Source organism: Dipteris shenzhenensis, chromosome 18 (assembly GCF_047967505.1).
Source record: "Dipteris shenzhenensis isolate YYH24624 ecotype China chromosome 18, Dip_SZ_1.0, whole genome shotgun sequence".
NCBI lineage: Eukaryota > Viridiplantae > Streptophyta > Polypodiopsida > Gleicheniales > Dipteridaceae > Dipteris > Dipteris shenzhenensis.
In genome coordinates this window covers 2892641-2914620 of record NC_141613.1, presented here as the reverse complement: position 1 = coordinate 2914620, position 21980 = coordinate 2892641, and the positions used below count along the sequence as shown (strand labels likewise).

The window sequence follows — 21980 nt, the reverse complement described above, 5'->3', positions numbered from 1 at the left end:
GCATAGTGGACATGTCTGGACGTGTCTGCCTCGGGACATCATATAAGGAGCATGCATAAGTGTGCCACACGCCCGGATCGGTGATGGGGATGGTGGCTTCCCCTCCGCGAGGAATCCCCACACAGTGGTTGGGTCTCCTCCGCGAAATGATCTGATGATCTCATCCATCCTATGTGTGAGAAAGACTCGTCTCTTGCGGCGTGTCAACCGCTGAAAGATCATGTGTGCCTCATGTGACGTCAACTGACCCAAGGCTCACTCCTGTGTGAGATGGGCTCGCATCTCTCTGCACTCATCATCAAACCAGGGATTTTGAGGCATCTTCCCATCTCGTCCCCGTGAAGATCGGGTCGTAGGAAAGGATCTGATGGCAGCATCCTATATCACTGTAACAAGGGTGGCTGAGGCGTGGGCAAGGTCTAAATCAGCAACATAAGGCCGGAAGCTCTCTGGCTAAGTGATACACATACACTGGATCAAGGGCATGGTCAAAGTGGATCTAGGTACAGGTAGCGGTAGGAACTCTCCCTGTGCCTGGTGTAGTAGCAAGAACATCGAAGGCCAGATATGAGTGGTTAGCTCCAAGTTGGGGGGGGGGGGGGGGGGGGGGTATATGGTGAGGTCATGTATCCGTGAGATAAAAGCCAATGGGCCCAGTAGGTAGTCCATTGTGCTAGTCCCGCCTCCATGTGGGAAGCATGTGAATCCCTCAAATGATGGCCATCTCTGAAGGCCATTGTAGATGATGAGGTCGTGGACAGCTCCCAACTCAAGCAGGTGTCGCCCGTATGCTGTCACATGTGAAGTATCTGCAGAAAGTCTCTGAATCCCAAGTTCTACTGCATCTAACTCTGGCATCATGTGGGGATCTCTCTCATATGTGAAGTCAAGTAAACCCACTTGCCTGTCCCTCGTCCTTGCATTGAAATCCCCTAGAAGGAGGGTGTCTCCCTGTCTAGAGAACTCTATGATATCATCATGTATCGTCTCATAAGGGCCGTGCCCCTCTGTAGTGACATCATGGGCATATGATGACGTGTGTGGAGGGAAAGAGCATACTGCAATGAAGATCGGTCAGCCATCTAGTAGATGCACTCATATCCACATGTGACGTGCATGTTCCTCTCTCCGTACCATAGATATGAGTGGTCTCAAGTGTGTTTTGAAAAGGACAGCTACACCTCCAGAGCCTCGTACTCCACTATCTCTCCTAGGAGAAAACTCCCAGGTGTACCCTGTCACTGTGGGCAGCCCTCTCTCTGGGCTCTCATGTCTCAGTGTAGAAGATGATGTCTCTGCCTGTGTATGTCTCCGAGAAGCCACCTAGGTCGGACCAAAAAGTACCATTACAGTTCCATACAGCCATACTCAGCTTGCTTTGTGCACTCTTCTCCCGGCTCTAACACCGTCATAGTTCACCCTCTTCCTTCTCCCCTTCTCCCTTGTCACCTCTCTCAACTCTTTCTCGAATAATCACTTTGCCATCCCTGTAGGCAGTCCATTTCCCCGCATCTCTTGCTGCCATAACCCGTATCATCCCTTCTCTCCAATGCTCTTGCTGCAACAGTGTGAGATCGTCATCCAAATATATTCTGGTCCCTGTCAGGGTTTCCCTCATGCTCATGGGAGTGGACCTGTCCATAGCTGTTTGTAGTTTCATTACAAATGGTCTTGTTGGAGCTTCAACTTTACCAACCTCCAACTGTTAGGCCTCTGACCAGGACATTCAAGGCCTTGCTGCTTGCTCATTGCGCATGACGGCTCAAGATGTGTTGAAGAACATTACCTTGGTCTTGCCAAGGTTGACCTTCAGATCATGTGACTCACAAAAAACATGTAGTGCATCCAGATGTCGCTGGAGGCCCTCAACAGATCAAAACCACGTCATCCGCGTATAAGACTATCTGAATCAACGTGCCATCACGACGCATCACACAACATGCCCACTCACAACATTATCAGGATATTCACTTTGAACGTAGCCTCTCCCCTAAATACTCTGCACAACTTTCTAACACGACCTACTCTAATTACTCGCTCACTTCACGAGGCTACCCTTTGCACCTTTACATACACTACTCGTTCCACCCGCCCACCCACCTCTTGGCTCTGTACCGTGCAATAGCTTGTATGATGAGCAGCTAATAAATATTTTGTTTAACAACAACTCCAAAAACTTATGGCCGAAGTTCCTTGAGCGGCAAGCTCTATCCCCTCTCACAGATACCCAGACATGGTACCCATATGCAAGCATATTGGTCATCTCCTAACCTCTCGCATTTGCCCCGTCCTACCTCTTGCACTCTTTTTACAGCCATTGGTGACAAGCATGCAGCCCTAAATCTTCATAATGACCAAGTGAAAGATCAAGAGGGGCTTATGCATTCAATTTATTGCATACTGAATACATACTTTGGCCCTGATCTTAGCAAGGCTTTTTAATGAAGCGGTTTGCTTAGGCTTTCCTCACACATGGACTACTAACACCATCATCCGTACACAAGGCAAGGGCTTTCCTCACACATGGACTATTAACACCATCACTCCCATACACAAGGCAAGGGACCCCATGAGCCCGGAAAACTACAGGACCATTATGATTGATGTAGGCCATCTTTTGGTGGTTCTAGTGATGCCCTATAGGCCATGGTATGTGCCTTGTAGGCATAAGTGTAGGCACTTATAGTGTTAGTGCCTTCTATGCCACATAGCACACTTAGTCCTATGTGACACCTAGGACACTTAGTCCTAGGCCTAGATACAAGTACTTTGTACTTGTGTTTAGGAACCTTATCTAATATTTTGACGTGACTTCTACATCGACTTCGTCCTGTACCTGCACTCTCTCTCTCTCTCTTCGTTTTGCATCTTCAGTGGCATCAGAGAAGGTTTTGCTCTAGCCTTTCAGCTATCCTCAGCCCCGAGCCTCCATTGCTCATTGGAGATTTTCTGCCCCGCTGGTCGACAAGCAGGCGTCGTACAGTCCATACCTTCCGTACAGATCTACGTACCTTACAGCCTATTCGAGGCCCTTCAACGCTATCTGCTCCGTACTCTGCGTAGTTGCCGTACTGCACGTCCGTGCACATCCATACATGCGCGTCGCTGTGCTGTACTGCACGTCTGTGCACTTCGTCGTACCTGCGCCGTACTGCACGTAGCCGTTGCATCGCTATACTGAAGTCGTGCATCGCCGTATGCTGTACTGAAATCGTACACCCGTACCTGCAGTTCGCCGTACGTACGGTGCAGTGATAGATCCGTCGTACTTTCGTACCGTACATCGTTTCGTACCTACAAGGTACCTACGCCGTACGACTGTACCTGCGTAGGAGTACAAGGTACTTTCACCGTACCTTCAATCGTCAGCAGTCTGTACCAGCTCCCCGTACTACGTACCTTCAGTGGTATTCCGTACAGCTTCATCTGGGTATTCCGTACAAATTCACCACAGGTTTGTACCTATTTTAGCATTGGCTGGAATCAGGTCCTTGGTCTCACTGCAGTCATTTACAGACATTTGCAGATTTGGGGCTTTTGCACGACATTGGAAAATTTGGGGTTTTCATTTCCTTCTACCTCCTTTAATTGCAATTTCTTGCAAGAAATTGAAGTTTGGGATTTGTTCTGCAATTTCTGTTTAGATTGCAGTACATTGGGTCAGATTGCAGGACATTCAGTTACATTTGCAGGACATTGAGTCAGATTTGCATACATTGGGTCACATTTGCAAAATTTCAGCTAAATTTGGGACTTTTCTGAATTTGCCCTCTTTTTGGCCTATTTGTCCTCAATAAATTTGGGGCTTTTGCCAAATTTGCTGTTTTTGCAGTGAACATTGCCTGTCACAGTCACATTTGGGTCAAATCTGCATTTGCCCTTTGATTTGGGTCAGAAATTTGCAGATATTTGCTGTCATTTTTGGGATAGTCAGCTTTTTGCAGTGATAGCCTTGAGGCTTTTGGGTTTTCAGGTCTTTTACAGGTTATCACAGTTGCTATGGCTGGGAACAATCAAGATTTATTTGGAGTTCTTCGTGAAGATGATAAGTTGGATGGCACCAACTATCCGATGTGGTCTTATCTCATGAAACATATTCTTGTTGCAAAGCATTTGTGGAATATTGTTTCTGGGGCTGATCTGAGGCCAGCCAATGCGACAGTGGTTGGTTCTACTGCTGCACCTTCTGCAAGTGGTACTCCTCCTGATGCCTCTTCCTCTAGCACTCCTGCTGCTGCTCTTCCAACTCAAGAACAGTCTAGATGGGATGCAAGAGATGCAAATGCACATTCATGCATTGCTTTATCATGCAAGAGAATCATTATTCCACACATCCGGTCTTGCAGGACAGCAAAGGATGCTTGGGATAAATTGGCTTCTCTATATCAGATTCGCAATGAAGCTCCTGCTGCATATTTGAGAAGGCAATTACAGGAAGTGAATATGAATGAAGGTGAGTCAATGGATGCATATTTGACAAAGGTCAAGGACCTCATGGAACAGCTTGCCAACATTGATGAGGTGGTGCCCAAATTCACAGCTTGTCAGTACTACATTGAATGGACTACCAGATACATATCAAGGGTTTGCTACAACCCTTCGATTAGTGGCCATGGGTAATCCAGACCACTATTCTTTTGATCAGCTACTTACTTTGCTTTTGCAGGAAGAGCAAAGTAGAGCTAATAGACAAGCCATTATTCCTAATCATGCATTTGCTTCACAGCAGACAGGAAGAGGCAAGGCTTCCAAGCCTATGGGCAAGCCAAAATCTGCGCATAGCAGCTGCAATTCCTCTACACATAGCAGCTGCAGTTCCTCCCATGCATCTAAAAATACAGCAGATAAGGGAAAGAAGAAAAGATGCAACTATTGTCGCAAGCCTGGACATGACATTTCAGAATGCAGGAAGCGCATTGCTTCGGAGAAAAAGAAAGCAGGATTGACAGTTAATGCGTCACATGCCATTGAATCCCATGAGCCAACAAATGCTTCACATGCACATGCTCTTCAGGATGATTGGGCATGGGCTGTCCATTGCTCATTTGATCCCTCCAAAGCTGATGCACTCTTTGCTGCTAATGATCCTCAGTCCTAGTACTTTGATAGTGGAGCTTCCAAGCATGTCACATCTTGCAGACAGTTGTTTCATTCTCTAGCTGATGCACCTCGAGGGGGGACTGTTACATGTGCCAATAATGCTTCATATGCTGTAAAAGGAGTTGGAGATGTGCAGCTCACATCCATTTCCAGCCATCCTGTCACTCTGACAAATGTTCTTTTTGTGCTTGGCATTGATGTCAACTTGATTTCAATTTCAGCAATTGCTACTTCAGGTTTCAGAGTAGTTTTTGATGGCTACAGATGTCTAGTTTATGATCTTCGTGATGACAATGCCATAGTTCTCACTAGCACTTTACAAAAAGGGCTTTATCACCTTGATCATCATCCAGTTGCACTTTCTATTGAAGCATTGGCTATTTCAAATTCACAACTTGCTGAAACTCATCTTTGGCATGAGAGAATGGGCCATCTCAATTATAGAGCTCTTGCAAAGCTACATTCACAGCAGATGGCAAATGATGCACCTCAGACTCACACAGTTTCCAAACATTTGTGTGAGGGTTGTCTTTTGGGTAAGATGCATCGATTTCCTTTTCAAAAGAATTGTCCAAAACTCTCACAAAGGAAATTGCAGCTAGTACACAGTGATGTCTGTGGCCCAATGAGGACAAATGCCATTGGGGGGTATAAGTATTTCATGACTCTCATTGATGATTTCACAAGCTATTGCTGGGTATATCCTTTAAAGGCCAAATCTGAAGTTTTCTTATGCTTTCAGAGATGGCTGAATATGGTTGAGAATGCATCAGGATGCGAGCTTGTCACCCTCAACACAGATAGGGGGGGTGAGTATATGTCAAAGGAGTTTGATGCATTTCTATCCTCACGGGGCATTATTTACTCATGCACTACTCCTTACACTCCTCAGCAGAATCCTATTTCTGAAAGGAAAAAAGGTCCACAATGGAGATGGCCAGATGCATGCTTAAGGCCAAGTGTTTGCCCAATAAATTTTGGCTTGATGCAGTAACGTGTGCCAACTATGTGCTGAATAGATCACCTACACGGGCATTAAAGACTATTACACCTTATGAAGCATGGAAAGGCAGAAAGCCTTCACTTTCACACATGAAAGTTTTTGGGTCTCTTGCATATGTTCATGTACCATCTCAGCTGAGATATAAGCTTAATGATAAAGCAATCAAATGCATATTTATTGGTTACAGCCAGGAGAGCAGAGGGTATCGGTTATATCAACCAAATACTGGGAAGATTATTGTCAGTAGAGATGTGATCTTTGCTGAACATTCAGCTTCTCCTCTTGTGGACTGCAAAGCAAAGCCAGATATTGACATGTTTGATGCTTTTGAATCTTGGTTACCTCTACCATCATCAGAAGAGGATTTTGAGCAGCAACATGCGCCTCCTGCAGGCCCTCCACAAAGCAATAATCAGCCTCAACCTCATGCTGATTTGCAGGTTTCTCTTCCGGCACAAAATGATCCCATTACTCATGATGCAGTCATTGAAGAAAGAGCTGTTAATAGATAGCAAAGGCAAGTTCTCAGATGGCTTCTGGATACATTGAGGGACAGCAAACAAGATCAGCCTTTTGCTGCCCGGACAAGATCAGGGAATAGACAGCATGGTCACTCTCTTGAGTTTGCACTCCTTGCTACAGCCTGCAATGAAGAGCCTTTGTGCCATAAAGATGCTTTTGACAGCAAAGAGTGGATGGATGAAATGAAAGCTGAGTTACAATCTATTGCCAAAAATGACACTTGGGAATTAGTAGATCTCCCACCTGGCAAGCATGCCATTGGAACGCGGTGGGTCTACAAATTAAAAAGGAAATCTGATGGCAGCATAGATCAATACAAAGCCCGTCTTGTTGCAAAAGGGTATGCCCAACAACAAGGCATTGACTTTGAGGAGACATTTGCTCCCACATCCAGGATTACTACCATTCGATGTGTCATTGCCATTGCAGCCCATCATCATTGGCAAGTGCACCAACTTGACATCAAGACTGCTTTTCTTCATGGGGATCTGCAGGAAGAAGTCTATGTTACACAACCTCCTGGCTTTGAGGTTGTTAATTCTGAAAATAAGGTATGCCGGCTTAGAAAAGCCCTTTATGGTTTGAAGTAGGCACCCAGGGCACGGTATGCCAAAATTCATGCACACTTACTATCCCTTGGTTTTCAGAATAGTCCCACAGAACCCACTCTTTATTTCCATGGGAGTGGATCTGATTTTTTAGTGCTGATTTTATATGTGGATGATATGCTCATCACGGGCCCAGATACTCAGCAAATTGCAGCTTTCAAGGCTGATTTGCAGCAGATTTTTGATATGTCAGACATGGGACAGGTCCATTATTATTTGGGCATTCAGTTTGCTCATGTTGAGGGGGGTATCATGATGTCACAGTCCAAGTATATTGGACAGCTCCTTGATCGTTTTCAGTTTGAGGAGTGCAAGCCAATCTCTACTCCAGTGGACCCTGGCTTCAAATTCTCAGCTCATGGTGGGAGCGCACCATGTGATATCACTCTTTATCAGCAGGCTGTTGGATGCCTTATTTATTTATGTCACACCAAACCTGACTTGCAGTATGCAGTATCTCAGCTCAGCAGATTCATGCACATGCCCAGTTCATAGCATTGGCACGTAGTGAAGAGAGTCTTCAGATATCTCAGAGGCACTCAGGATTTAGCCCTCTTCTATGGTGATCAGGGTTCACTTACCATGCATGCTTACACAGATAGTGACTGGGCAGGATGTTCCGACACCAGAGTGTCACATACTGGCAATTGTTTTTTGCTTGGCAATTCATGTATTTCTTGGCTCAGCAAGAAGCAACCGACAGTTGCCACGACTAGTTGTGAGGCTGAGTACAGGGCAACCTTCACCGCTACAGTAGAGTGTGTTTGGCTTCGACACTTACTTACAGATCTTGGTATTTGCCAGACATCCTCCACTATTGTCTACACTGACAGCCAGAGTGCTTTGGCCATTGCGCGTAACCCAGTGTTTCATGCGCGTACCAAGCATATTGAGGTTCACTATCATTATGTTCGGGAGCGGTTGTCAGCAGGAGACATAGAGTTGTCCTATCTTCCCACAGAGGACAACATCGTAGATATGTTTACAAAGGCACTTCCTCGTCCCAAGTTCGAAGTCTTCCGACATGCTTTACACTTGGTTCCCTTTGTTACATGATCTGACATTCCTTGTACATTCATAGGTGGCTATATCCTTTTGGATGAACATGTGCCACCATGACCAGAAACTACCAGGTATTCTGAGACGTTTCCAGAGTACTTCAGCCCATCCCATGGAGGGGGATTTGTAGGCCATCTTTTGGTGGTTCTAGTGATGCCCTATAGGCCATGGTATGTGCCTTGTAGGCATAAGTGTAGGCACTTATAGTATTAGTGCCTTCTATGCCACATAGCACACTTAGTCCTATGTGACACCTAGGACACTTAGTCCTAGGCCTAGATACAAGTACTTTGTACTTGTGTTTAGGAACCTTATCTAATATTTTGACGTGACTTCTACATTGACTTCGTCCTGTACCTGCACTCTCTCTCTCTCTCTTCGTTTTGCATCTTCAATTGATTTATGCATCCATGCTTGATACTGAGCTCAACCCATTCGCAGAGATTCAAAGGCTCAAGGCTAAGGAACAAGCTAGATTTTGGCATGATCATGGGACTCTAGATCACATACTCACACTCAGAGGGATCACTGAGGAGCCAGGTATGGAGATAGTGAAAGATCATAGTGTTAGGGAGAGAAGCAAGCTAACACCAGGAATGGAAAGGAAAGATAACAAGCATAATGGAAATGAAATGGAGAGAAAATGAAAGCAATGGACAAGTACTCACATGATACCAAAGAGCTTGATGTTGACTGATATGTAAAGACTCAAGACAAGTACAACACTACATAGTGTGACACTAGACTCTAGAAAGCCATAGTGTATATGGGATACCTCCCAATATGACACGTGGCATGTCTAGGACTCACTAGACTATAAAACACCCCCTACACACCTAGAACACTTATTTTTGACTCACTTTGGCTTCATAATAAGGAGATACCACAGATAGAATGGGATGAAATTGATATCAGTTGTATCTCTTAGAAGGGAACACAAGTACAAGTTTATTTCACAAAGAAGGCAGGAAGAACCAAGATTCTTTGACAGACAAACATGCTGAAAGGTACACAGGTATATATATGTGAGGAGCTCACTCCAACTCAGCTCAAAAAAAGGAATGTTGAACTCGCTAAAGTGAAAGATGCACACAAAGCTAGAAAATGGGCAGTCTATCATGATGGACAAGCCTTGATTCGTGATTTCAAATCTAAACCCAAAGACTCTCAGTCCTAAACTAATGTTATTCAAGCCGTTTTTCTAAGATAGGATTAGTAGCTAGTTATCCATCTAAATAATTGGGGCTCAATTGCCTTGAGCACTCCCCCAACTCTCTGGATATCCAGATGTATTTGCAACTTTTTGGTGTGTACCTGGTCCCATAGACCCGTGAGGTCTCCCGCGGACATTAATAGATATTTCTTTCTTTCTTTCTCTAAAAGGGCACATATACCCCCCTACCTAGTCTACCATCTGGGGTGGACTGGTTTGGGCTGTCCTAGGCCCTTCATAAGCTCAAAAAGGCTATTTCTAGCCCCTACACCTTGACTCCAACACCCTATCTCTGTTCAAACGAGCTCTGGATCTGCAAAGAATCAAGAAACAACAAATTCAGATCAAGAAGTGAACCTAACAGCAAATGCAATACTAAAAAGACAAAGAGGGACAAGGGAAGAGTTACCAGCATGCTTTGAGTTCACCCGGGACAGCAAATATGTGAGGAATCTCTTCATTCCTACTTTCTTGTGCTTTGCAAGCAAGCACTGATCAAGAAAGGGATCAAATGGGCACAATGAACAGCCCACAGGACCAAAGGACAAGAGGTGAAAAGGAGCGCAAGTATAGTGTCATTTGGACCAAAGCGGAAAAAATAGAAGATAAGAATATCAAAGGCTGCATATCAACAATCAAGGATGTGTGTAAATTTCAGAATGCTGAGCTTGAATGCATACAAAAGAAATGAGGGGAAAACAGGAATGATGAGCTCTCCAACCTACATGCTCAATTAAAAGCCATGAAGAAATGGCAAGGGAAACACAAACGAAATGGGCAAAGAGGTAACTCGAATGCTGAATGAGAAAACCAGCTCTCTTGCCTCCCAAATTGAGATTCTAGAAGTCCAAGTCGCCACTCTCAAAGATGAGAATCAGAAGTTGAAGGCAGGAAGGGGAGCTTCAGCCACCTATACAAGAAGAGCTGAACCATATCAAAGAGCAAATGAAGCAGTTCAAGGACACAAAGGGGACCTCAAAAGAGGGATGTAAACTCATTGATGAGCTGAAATCTGAGAATGAGCAGCTCAAGAAGGAGATGGCAGCCTTACAAGCCACTATGCAAGGGGACAATTCCAGCTCGTAGTATGAGCTACAGAGAATTAATTGGTGAAATTGAAAATTCCCTTTACAAGGAAAAGGTAAGTGTAGAGGGAAGTATTAATGGGATTTCAAGCACAAAACTGCAAAATACATGTCTGATGATCAATACCTTCCCTCTGAATTTCTGGTCATAATTCTCAGGAGAAAAGCCCGCAATTGTGTAAGGCTCATCCAAAAGAATGTGCTTTCGATCTCTGACCAAAGAAATAAGCAAAAGTACATTGTCATGTTAGCAAGCTTTGCAGTATGTGGAAAATGAGAAAATAATACTGGTAGGACTCACAAGATTGATCACGTACATCCCTTCTGCTAATGCAGTCAGGTATACAACTGGCTTAAACGTCGATCCTGGAGGCCGATAAGCCTGAGCGCATACATGATACATGTTACCAAGCAAGAACTTCCAATTAGAAGAGAAACATTTCAGACTGTTCAATGTCTTAGCCTTGATAGACCCACACTAACCTGTGTACACCGATTAAAACTGCTTTCAAAGTAATCCCGTCCACCAATTAGTACACGCACAGCACCGTTTGATGGATCAAGTGCGACCATAGCAGCTTCCAACCTTTCCGCATTGAAGTACCAGTCAATATCTAATATTTTTCAGTGTGCCTTAACGACATGAAGGCATCAAAGAAACCACCAATGCAAGTCGGAAGAAGATAACAACACTCATGTTGATAATTATTTGTAACTTGCATCAGGAGCACAGCCTAAAGGAAAGAACCACAGGTGTCCAGAAGGCATTATCACGATATTAAACAGGTTCTCAAACAGTTTACCTGGCTCCCAAAGCTTCCTTTAACTCCTGCTGATACTTGTGAAGGGATGATTGCAAGGCACTTTCCCTGCACTATTCCACCAGTACGGTTAACACTGTTCACATAGATGTGCATCTGTTGGTCGACTGAGAACACCACATTGCCTCATACCTTGCCAAAAATCTCTTAAAAATCTTTGCGACAGCTTCTTCCGTGATTGAAGAGGCAGCATCATTCGCAAATTCATCCCTGTGCAAGTTGCAATTATCAGAATTGTTGGATCGAAAGCTCATCTATGTTACCTAAAGCAGTGTCTGTTCCCCCCACGATCACGTCAACTTTGAGGTTTTCCTATCAGTTTTCACTCTGAAGTAATATAGTAGTGCAAAGGTTGAGCAATGGTGCAATCTTTTTATGAATGTTAGCAGGTTAAGATCTTCCATGTCAATCATTGTTCCTCATATTCCTGAGCAGTCAAGCATGTGCAAACTTTCTATAAGAGACTGCACGCAAAATGTTGCGAATCCAGGAAATATCAGGGATTGCCATCGAGGACAAACCAGCTTCGACCCTAAGCTTCTAACACATATACCTAGATGAATCCAGGAACATTCCCAAACTCATCCTCTAAAAACACAACGTAGTGCAGTTTCAATCTCATGATAGTCACTCACAAGGTTTAAAACCATAAACTCCATCATGCATAGCAGGGACTAGCTACTATGACATCCCCACTGACGTCATCAGCGCCCAACAGTGGGTGTAGACCATAGTATAAAAATATGCTCTCACACATATAAATCCACACACCCACACATACTTGAGCATCCATTTATACAAAGTCTTCGTACTGAGTTTCTGTCGGCACTCCGGAGGTGAAGGGCAGACTCAGCCATGATGAAGGCTAGCACTAAAGGAGAAGGCTAATCAAAAGGTAGTCCAAAATCTCTTCATTCAAGCTACAACTGCTTGTGAAGTCTAAACATTTTCATTTTAGTCTCTCCCCAACGAGCATCTAAATCTAAATCTAGCTGATAGGGCAACGCACCATTTAAGGTAGAAAGAATTATCACAATACCAGCACGCCGCAACTTGGACGAAAACTTCACAACGTGAAATTCGCATGTCCGCTAATACGGCAAAAGCATATACCTAGGTGAAATCAGGAACATTCCCAAACTCATCCTCTAAAAACAGAACATAGTGCAGTTTCAATCTCATAATAGTCACAAGGTTGAAAATCATAAACTCCATCATGCATAGCAGGGACTAGCTACTATGACATCACCACGGACGTCATCAACGCCCAACAGTGGGTGTAGACCATAGTATAAAAATATGCTCTCACACATACAAATCCACACACCCACACATACTTGAGCATCCATTTATACAAAGTCTTCGTACTGAGTTTTTGTCGGCACTCTGGAGGTGAAGGGCACACTCCGCCATGATGAAGGCTAGCACTAAAGGAGAAGGCTAATCAAAAGGTAGTCCAAAATCTCTTTATTCAAGCTACAACGGCTTGTGAAGTCTAAACATTTTCATTTTAGTCTCTCCCCAACAAGCATCTAAATCTAAATCTAGCTGATAGGGCAACGCACCATTTAAGATAGAAAGAATTATCACAATACCAGCAGGCCGCAACTTGGACGAAAACTTCACAAGGTGAAATTTGCATGTCCGCTAATACGGCAGAAGCATATACCTAGATGAATCCAAGAACATTCCCAAACTCATCCTCTAAAAACACCACATAGTGCAGTTTCAATCTCATGATAGTCACTCACAAGGTTGAAAACCATAAACTCCATCATGCATAGCAGGGACTAGCTACTATGGCATCCCCATTGACGTCATCAGCGCCCAACAGTGGGTGTAGACCATAGTATAAAAATATGCTCTCACACATACAAATCCACACACCCACACATACTTGAGCATCCATTTATACAAAGTCTTCGTACTGAGTTTCTATCGGCACTCCGGAGGTGAAGGGCAGACTCAGCCATGATGAAGGCTAGTACTAAAGGAGAAGGCTAATCAAAAGGTAGTCCAAAATCTCTTCATTCAAGCTACAACTGCTTGTGAAGTCTAAACATTTTCATTTTAGTCTAGACCTAAGCTTCTAACACACATTAGCCTAGACCTAAGCTCCCCTCTACCCACTAAATAGCATGCTTTAGTAGCAAATGATACCTGCTCAATCCCATTCTTCTGTAGCAAACAGGTAGTCTATTCATGGTGCACCAAAAAACAGGCAAGATTTCACCTGACACCAACCATGCCCCCCTCTAAAAATTGACTGGTCTTTTTTTATGAGCGTCAATCCTCAGAATCATTTAAGGTTTTGTGAACATCTAACAGCTTAAATTTAATTCAACGTACTTCAAGATTGTCCATACCATAAACTAACTGCAATTTTAAAACATCAATAACAAGAACATCCCAAGCCCCAAAAGAAGCTCAATGCCTACGCTTCACACTGGGCCCTCAATATATTGGATATTGACATGTGTAAGCTAGATTTCTTACTAAGCAGACCAAACCGCATCAAGCTGACAGGACCTTGGAGCCCTTGAACCAGCTAGCCACTTGTATTGATAGAGGCAGAGAAAGAAAAACACGCTGGTCCTTTTGAGGCTGCTCCTGCTGCTCCTCGGCGAATACATTTCCTTGCTGATCTTCTTAGGTTTGCTTTTCCACTTGTCTCCTCAGCCACTACCTCATCATTTATTTCCTTATTTTTTGTCACTCTCCTGCTTCTGTTTGTTACCTAACAGCTGCAACTCCTCACTTCCTTTTGTATTTTGTCACTGTCCTCGATATACACCTTCTTTCTGCTTCATTTTGTGTGGTGCTTACTTCTGTACTTGATCACCCCTTTTGTCGCTTTGCCACAAATTTTCACTGACTTTTTTGCAACCTCCCATTCTACCACTTGCACAACATAACTTGCTCGATAGTCCGAGATGCTGCTGACTCATAATATTCTTTAACTTTCCACATCTCTCCTCTTTTCCAATAGGGTCTGGTATCCAAGCACACAGGCTGGCACCAAAGCAAAGAAAGCAAGTTCAAGACACGTAGAAGAGCGATGGGAAAAGAAGATGTCATGCATCATTCTGGAGCAAGAAGAAACGAAAGAAAGGAAGAAAAGTAGATCAAGAGGCCATGCTTCATCGACGGACCCATCCCCAGAAACTACTCTGAGCCAACACAAGGATGGCTGAAAGAACTGGACTAAAGTGGAAAGGAGCCTGCACACCAGCCCCCCTCCTCCATACCATCACCCTCCTTTACTTCCTCATTTCCATTCCCCCTCCTTTCCATCTGCTGCCCTTGGTCTTCCCCCCTGCCGCTGATCTATCTTCATCAGCCCTCCCCCCCCTCTCCCCACACACCCCCCCCCCCAACAAGCACGCACACCCACCCACCCCGGTTGTCATCTTCTTGCACTACCTTTGTTTTTGGTCAGCCTTTGTGCTGGTTGGCAAGCCCCAAGGGCTATCTCAAGGCGTCCTCAAGGCACCTTTTCCTCTCCACCCACATGCAGGAGGGTCTTGGGCAGCTAATGACTGCCTCACGCCCCTTTTCCCTATCTGCTCCCTGCTCAACACCCACCCCTTTTCCCTATCTTCTTCCTGCTCAACACCCACCCCTTGAAGGGCCACCCCTCTGTCAGCTCCACCTTGGAGATTTTGTTCTGCCTTTTAGGTAGCTAGGCTGCCTCGTAAAGCCCATGGAGACAGGCGCATCTTTCCTTTCATTTCACAATCCTCCCCTTTCCTCCCTTTCTCCTTTTTCAGGCTGCCTACAAGCACTTTCTTTCCTCCCTTTGCCCCCTTTCTCTTCTGCCTTTTTCACTGTTTGCAACAGGTGAAGGAAATCTTTGTTTGAGTTTGAGGACGACTTTTCAAGGGTGACCGTTTGGGCTGTCATGGCAGCATCTTTGACCCACCAACATCTAGATAGCTTCAAGGTTCGGGATTGAATCTAGGCAAGTTTAGCACTCAAGGGGTCACAATTTAGGGAGAGGGGTTTTCCTTATCCAACTTACCTCACGAGTTTCCAAAGACCATACAGGTATTGGTTGAGTGAAGTCCAATCTATTTGGGTCACACATCCCATGGTACCATAGTTTCACAGTGGATGATATAGACTCGAGCCATCGTCGTGTACTTAGGTTCCCAATCATACTCCCGTTCTCAGGTCTTCTCAAGGAGTATTGAGCTTGCTTCTGCATAGTACTTGAGGATCCCGTGATAATGGCTTTTGTACCCTATGACAACGGAGCCCAAACGTTCACTTAATCGTGGAGAACCTCAACTCACTCCTTCATGAGGAAATGCTGGACACACTGAGTAGAAGGTCTTTTGTCAGTAAGCGGAGATCTACCAAGGCAGTGTTGCAAACAAGTAGCGATTTCATAGAGTGCATGAGCTGAAGACCCTGGTCACATGGAGAGAGAATGTGAGGCAAAGAACTTGCTGATATAGGCAGAAGAGCCCTATCTTATGAATCAGTCAAACACACTACTGACATCATTGATGATGGACAAAACCTAAAACCACTAGACCTATTCACACTGACACAGACCTGAACCACAACCCCTGTTCACACTATAGACTCTGGTTCCAACAAACCCCCTTCGGAGCAAAGGTGGTGGGAGACCCACGGCAAGAAGCAACCAATCTTCAGAACTAGCGCAAAGAGCCAGCCTTGCTGTGCGCACCTCCCATGCCATGGCTATCCCCTCAATCAGCTTGCGACCAACAGCCGAGATCATTGCTTAGTCAACTCCCCTAACTTCTAAGGCAAACTGGAAAGTACTAAGCCTTAAAATAAATCAAGGCACCACAAACACAAGTACAATCATATTTTACTAGGGCAGAGAATCCTTATTGACCCATACATAAGTAGAGGACTTAAGGCCCAATCTTCATCGTCAGGATTGAGGTCCTCAAAACGAACAGCAAATGCATTTATTTCAGAAGCTTGGACAGTGGGCTCAATAGCATCATCTTCATTTTCTGCAACCAGATAAGTACGATGCTCTTGTTGCTCCTTTTTCTCCTTTTGGAAGCAAAATGCTTCCTTGTCACCAAAGCGTTTGCAATATCGGCATTGAATCTTCTTCCCATCCCTCCATTTAGAAAAGATGCAAAGGCATTTTCCATGTTTTGACTTTTGCTGATGTTGTTATCCTCGTTTCTGCAGTCTTTTTCAGGTAGCAGAGCCAACATATCTTCAAATGTTGTTGACGCCACATGACGTACTTCTAGGGAAGATTCGATCGAGTTACATTCATCAGACTCTTAATGAGGACTGCCACCTTGTCCTCATCATCAGGTAAGACATGTGGACACTGTCATACATTCGAAGCTCGTAAAATTAAGCTTTAAAAAGACCTTACAATTGGTAATTTTGTTTCTGAAACTACTCCTAACTTGCTCTGTACTTGGTTGGCCAACAATTTGAAGTCGATATGATGCATGAGAGAGTCAGCAAGCCCAAGGTCGACAAATGGCAATAACGATTGCACTGCTTCCATGCTTCGAATTCTGTAGCTTCCAGTGAAGGAGCCTCCTCGTAGTGATTTTATAGAGTGAATGAGCTGAGGACACCTGGTCACACGGAGAGATAATGTGAGGCAAAGAACTTAACTGATCTTGATTGTTTTGATACCACAGGTACATACTTCTTTTATAGGCAAAAGAGCTCTATCTTATGACTCAATCAAACATACTACTGGCAATCATAGATGATGTCACACACGCTTACATTGACATCATTGATGATGTCCATCACACAAAGCCTAAAACCACTAACCCTATTCACACTCAAACAAACCTGAACCACAACCCTGTTCAACGCTGCAGACTTCGCTTCCAACAAGCAGTGCCTATGATGTAGATAGATGGGCAACTTGGCCAATCGTCTTGCTGCTCATGATAGGGGAGTTCACCCTCCTCCCAAGCACACTCCTCATCCCCAATGGCACAAATTCCCCCTCAGGTTGAAACCCTTGCAAGGGCTAGAGTTTAGACTTGAAGGAAAAAAGAAGGGTAGGTGTGTAGCCACGAACCAAACAAGACATCAAGCGAGGGAGAGATCCATGAAAGAACCACCAATATGTTGAGCAAATGGTTGAGGAACCCCAAGAGCATCTGGCCTCATCAAATAAAGAGTCGTCTTCCAAACCCTGCCTATGGATACTTCAACTCATGAAACACTTTTATCTTTGTCAAAGGCCCCTTTGACATTGTAGTAGTCTCAAAACAAAAGTAGATAACCCCACCTAACTCCACCCCTTCCGACTCACCCCCAAACCCCGATCTAGACAGTGTCTCCTCACTCCACTCCCGTTCATACTCCCCATTTGTTTGCCATCACTCTCAGTACCCATCCCCTATCCAAAGCCCAACCTCCCACCCATATTTCCCTTGAGCACTCTGAAATCCTCCCTCCACGATCTCTTTTGATCATCCCTTCCCTTCGCATGCCTCTCCTAGCCCTCCACTTAACCCGCCAAAGGCTCCTCAAAGCTCTCTAGCCTACACTCTGTAGACGCTCGTCCTTTGCTCCTATATAAGAGAGGCCTCTTGTATGGATCAGACACACTTCTAATGGGTCAGAAATTAAGCAATACAAATATTCTTGTTCTTTGGTATCATTACAGTATCCTTTTTGCTCCTCATCTCACTAATGATATTAGATTACTAGGATTTCTTACAGTGGTATCAAAGCAAAACTCACCCCTAGCTGCAGGAAATGCTCTCATCTTGTAGCCTCTACCTGATCACCAACTTAAGCTAGAAGGTATTTCATGCATTGTCGATGGAAGAGATGGAGAAAGCAATGGAAATTTTTTCACCCACCGCTCCACATGCTTTCATAGTCGCCTCTCCACACCCTTACGTCACTAGATGATGTGGAGAGGTCCAGACCATACTCGTGCCCCTTGGTATGCTTCAACTGTCTCAAACCATGGGATGCACCTTTTCACCGAGCGGACATACCTTGTTCATGAAAATTCATCTCTCTTCAACCAAGGGACATACCCCCATCGTGAAAGGTCACATTCTTTCACTGACATAACCTTTCATAAAGGCTCCCACCTCTTCTTTCACAGCCTGGGGATTCGCATCTGCAACACACTGCACCTTCTGCCTCAAACATGCTGCCATTTGACTTGTCAACAGCACCCCTTTTGATTAACTTTGACATCAAAAAGGTGCCAAGGACCCACTGCGAGTGGTCACAAGGGCAGTCTAAAGGGACACCCAACTCTTCACCAAAGGGCACAAGCCCCCTGTACCCAAGGCTACCCCAAAGGGCACCCAAAGCCTTGTTCCAACTACGGTCTACAAATCCCCCATCCCCCCCCCCCCCCTCCCCCCAAAAAAAAAGTTTGTGACCAGCAGCAACCTTCTCCACCTTGTAAATCAGTCACAAACCACCCTGCAGAGCCACGCCCCCCCCCCCCCCCCCCAAAAAAAAAAAGAAGTTCCTAACCAGCAGCAACCTTCTCCACCTTGTCAAATCAGTCACGAACCACCCTGCAGATCCCTACGCCCCCCCCCCCCCCCCGCAAATTCGTGACCAGCAGCAACCTTCTCCACCTTGCAAATCAGTCACAAACCACCCTGCAGATCCACTCCCAGCAGCACCTCATGAACCACCCTACAGATTTGCAACCAGCACCAGCCATATCACCTGCAAAACAGGCAGACCCTACCCTTTAAACCTCCATACAGCAGCCAATGATGCCTCTACAAACAAATACACCACCCAGCAATCAGCCGTGCCAGTCTACAATGCATCACAAACATCTGTTGTCTCTGCGCCCTGTCCTTACTGTATCTGCAAGCCAATTGCTGCCCTTGTACCCTGCCTTGGCCATACACAACAGCAGCTTGCCGTCCGTACACACAGACAGCCTGCCATACAGCCTTGCTTTCTTGATCCTGCATTTGCACAACACGTTCCAGACCCTGCACAACGCCAGCCTTTGCCTTTGATTTTGTGACTCAGAAATCCAAATTTGCCTAGGGATCCACATTTGTGCACCTGCTGCCTCCAAAATGCTGTCATTTGCCTGGTCAACAGCGCCCCTTCTCAGTGAACTTTGATGCTGCTTATTACCAAGACAGTTTTCAGCAAAAGGGACACACATTCAAGCCACCCTCTTGATCCTTCCCAGCACACACAGCAGCTTCTGCAACAGCAAATTTTATTACAGGACAGTATGGCCACTCTACTGGCTCAGGTTCAGCAGCTCTAGACCTCCAAAGCCAACTTCGCACACTATGATTCTGAACCTCCCTTATTTGCTTATGTCTCTTGCAAGCATCTAAACAAAAAAGAATTGAAATAAAACTCCCGGAAGCCTGTGCAGGTCAAAGAAACAGTAAATTCTTGACAAGTGACTTGCCAAAATGTATGTTAGAAATGCCAGCAGATTTCAGCTTAGCAGTAGAGGTTGGAGGCCCTCCAAAGCTCCTCATTGGGATAGTTTTCATATTTCTGCAGAGGTGCAGAAGAACTTTTGGAGGAGGCCTTGGAAATCCCTCAAAAATAGAAAATTCACTCTCTTCTTTTGGCTTTCTATTGATGGAGGGATTGCAGTGAACCTGTGGAGATCCAAGTTTGGGGCTCACCCTACTTGTCCTCCATGCCACGCAACAGTTGAGTCAGTCTAGCATTGCCTTTGGGAGTGCAAACAGGCGAGGATGATCTAGAATGGTGTTGCCAGGATTCTTTGCATATTTCATAGAGCACCCTTCTTCATGACTTGGGGATCAGTGGCATGGTTATCTCTTACTAGACCTCATGTGTTTTTCGAGGGACAGGACTCAGACTCATCCTTCATTATTCAACGACACTCTGTGGAGTCATGCTCTCTCAAACCAAGGCTCTTCTCTTCGACTCCTTGGTTCGACCAGCTGGTATGTATGGCAGCCCTTGTTGGGGAACTAACATGTCAGAGATAGAGTGGACACGGGTGGAGCGCCTGCAGATCCTCATGCTCTCACAGATGATCAGGGGAAACCATCTGTACCACATCACATCATTCAGGCCAAGTTTGGTGCTTCTCCACTCTAGCTAGATGCAGCCTTTCAGACCATCACATATCTACATTGGGTTAGATCATATGGGGACTGCACATCAGGGAGACAGAGGTTGCCATGGTTGGCTCTCGATTCCTCTATGAGGTTGGCAGCAGAGGGAGACGAGCGATGCTGGTATGCACGGACTCACAAATGGTTTGTGAGACTAGGGTTTCACATTGATAGGATACCTCCTTTTCAGTACAGGTTAGATGCCCCTCCGGTACTCACGCACCATCCCGATCGGGCCACACACCAACCAAGTCATTCGAGAGGATCTCCTGCAGCTACAAACCTTCAAGACCTGGTTGGAGCCGACGGATCTCCCAGTGAAGCTGAGTTTCTACAAAGATTACTGTCTTCGTATTTCGGAGGAGGGATTCATCACACCACCGGGGTACACTGAGCTTCATATGCCTCACTCACTACGGATCTCCATCGGACAGTTTCGGGTATCATCACACCGCCTCCGCATAGAGAGCGGCAGAGCAGAGGGGATCCCCAGGGAGCATCGCATATGCATATTGTGCGATTGTTAGGAGGTTGAGTCAAAGGAGCATTTTATTTTCAAGTGCCCAGCGTACTACGAGATCCGAGGTCGCTACCACTATCTCTTCAGAGACGGCTCCGAGCTCCTTTCCAGATTCCTCGCCTACCTAGATCAGAGATGTCTCGCGGCATTCATTCACGAGGGTGTCCAACACAGAGAGTGCTTACTCAGACGATAGGGCTTGGCCACACCATCAGACACCTCTCAGAGCAGGATCACAAATTTCTTCCCATCGAGTGACATTGACCGTCCACTGTCTAGCCGTAGACGTGACAGAGACCCCAAACCCGACGGTCGCAACACGACACACAAGACATCGAGGGGACACACAGATCACTCTGGGGAACCTCCCGTCATTGTTTAGACCCCGGATACGTCCCACGAGAGTCATGGTAGCTCTAGTCTTACGTCGAGCCTCCTCCAAGAGACCGAGACGCACGGGACCCCTTGACGGACGCCAGCGTCCTATCACCGGCTATGCACCAGCTAGGGCGACATGACATACGGAGGATTCCGCTCCGCTCCAGTCTTTTTTCTTTTCATTGTCATACCCAGATGTATTTGATTATGTATGATCAGACTTAGGATTCAGCACGGGTGATGATGCTAGTTTTAGTAGCTCCACCCTTAATGTGATTTGTATCAGGTTTTCTTTCAGTCTCATAGACCCATCGGTCTTCCGAAGACTCTAATAAAATTTCTTTCTTTCTTTCTTTCTCCAAGATGTTCCTTTCACTCCTTTCAGAGCTACTCATGCCTCAGTAGACACATCTTGGGAGATTCTGACTAGCATTGCAGCATGGCATATTTGGAGAGCTAGATGTACAGAGACGATGGAGGGTTCACACGTCCACCCACCCCAGTCTATAGTCGGTATATGGACTGATACTATACACACACTCATGGCAAGTATGCAAGGATCCTCCAAAGCAGCTACAGCCAGGA

General features: G+C 45.4%; 1 protein-coding gene across 1 annotated transcript in view; it reads right to left on the bottom strand.

Moving 5' to 3' along the window:
* The window catches only part of LOC147890708 (uncharacterized), a 160778-nt gene that overhangs the window by 53783 nt on the left and 85015 nt on the right, over positions 1-21980 (bottom strand). The window contains exons 7-11 of the mRNA XM_087389494.1: positions 11544-11621; positions 11394-11459; positions 11074-11176; positions 10908-10972; positions 10718-10802 (exon numbers count right to left, since the gene is read on the bottom strand). Of these exons, the coding sequence (XP_087245620.1) occupies positions 10718-10802; positions 10908-10972; positions 11074-11176; positions 11394-11459; positions 11544-11621 (397 nt within the window). The remainder of the gene's footprint in view (positions 1-10717; positions 10803-10907; positions 10973-11073; positions 11177-11393; positions 11460-11543; positions 11622-21980) is intronic.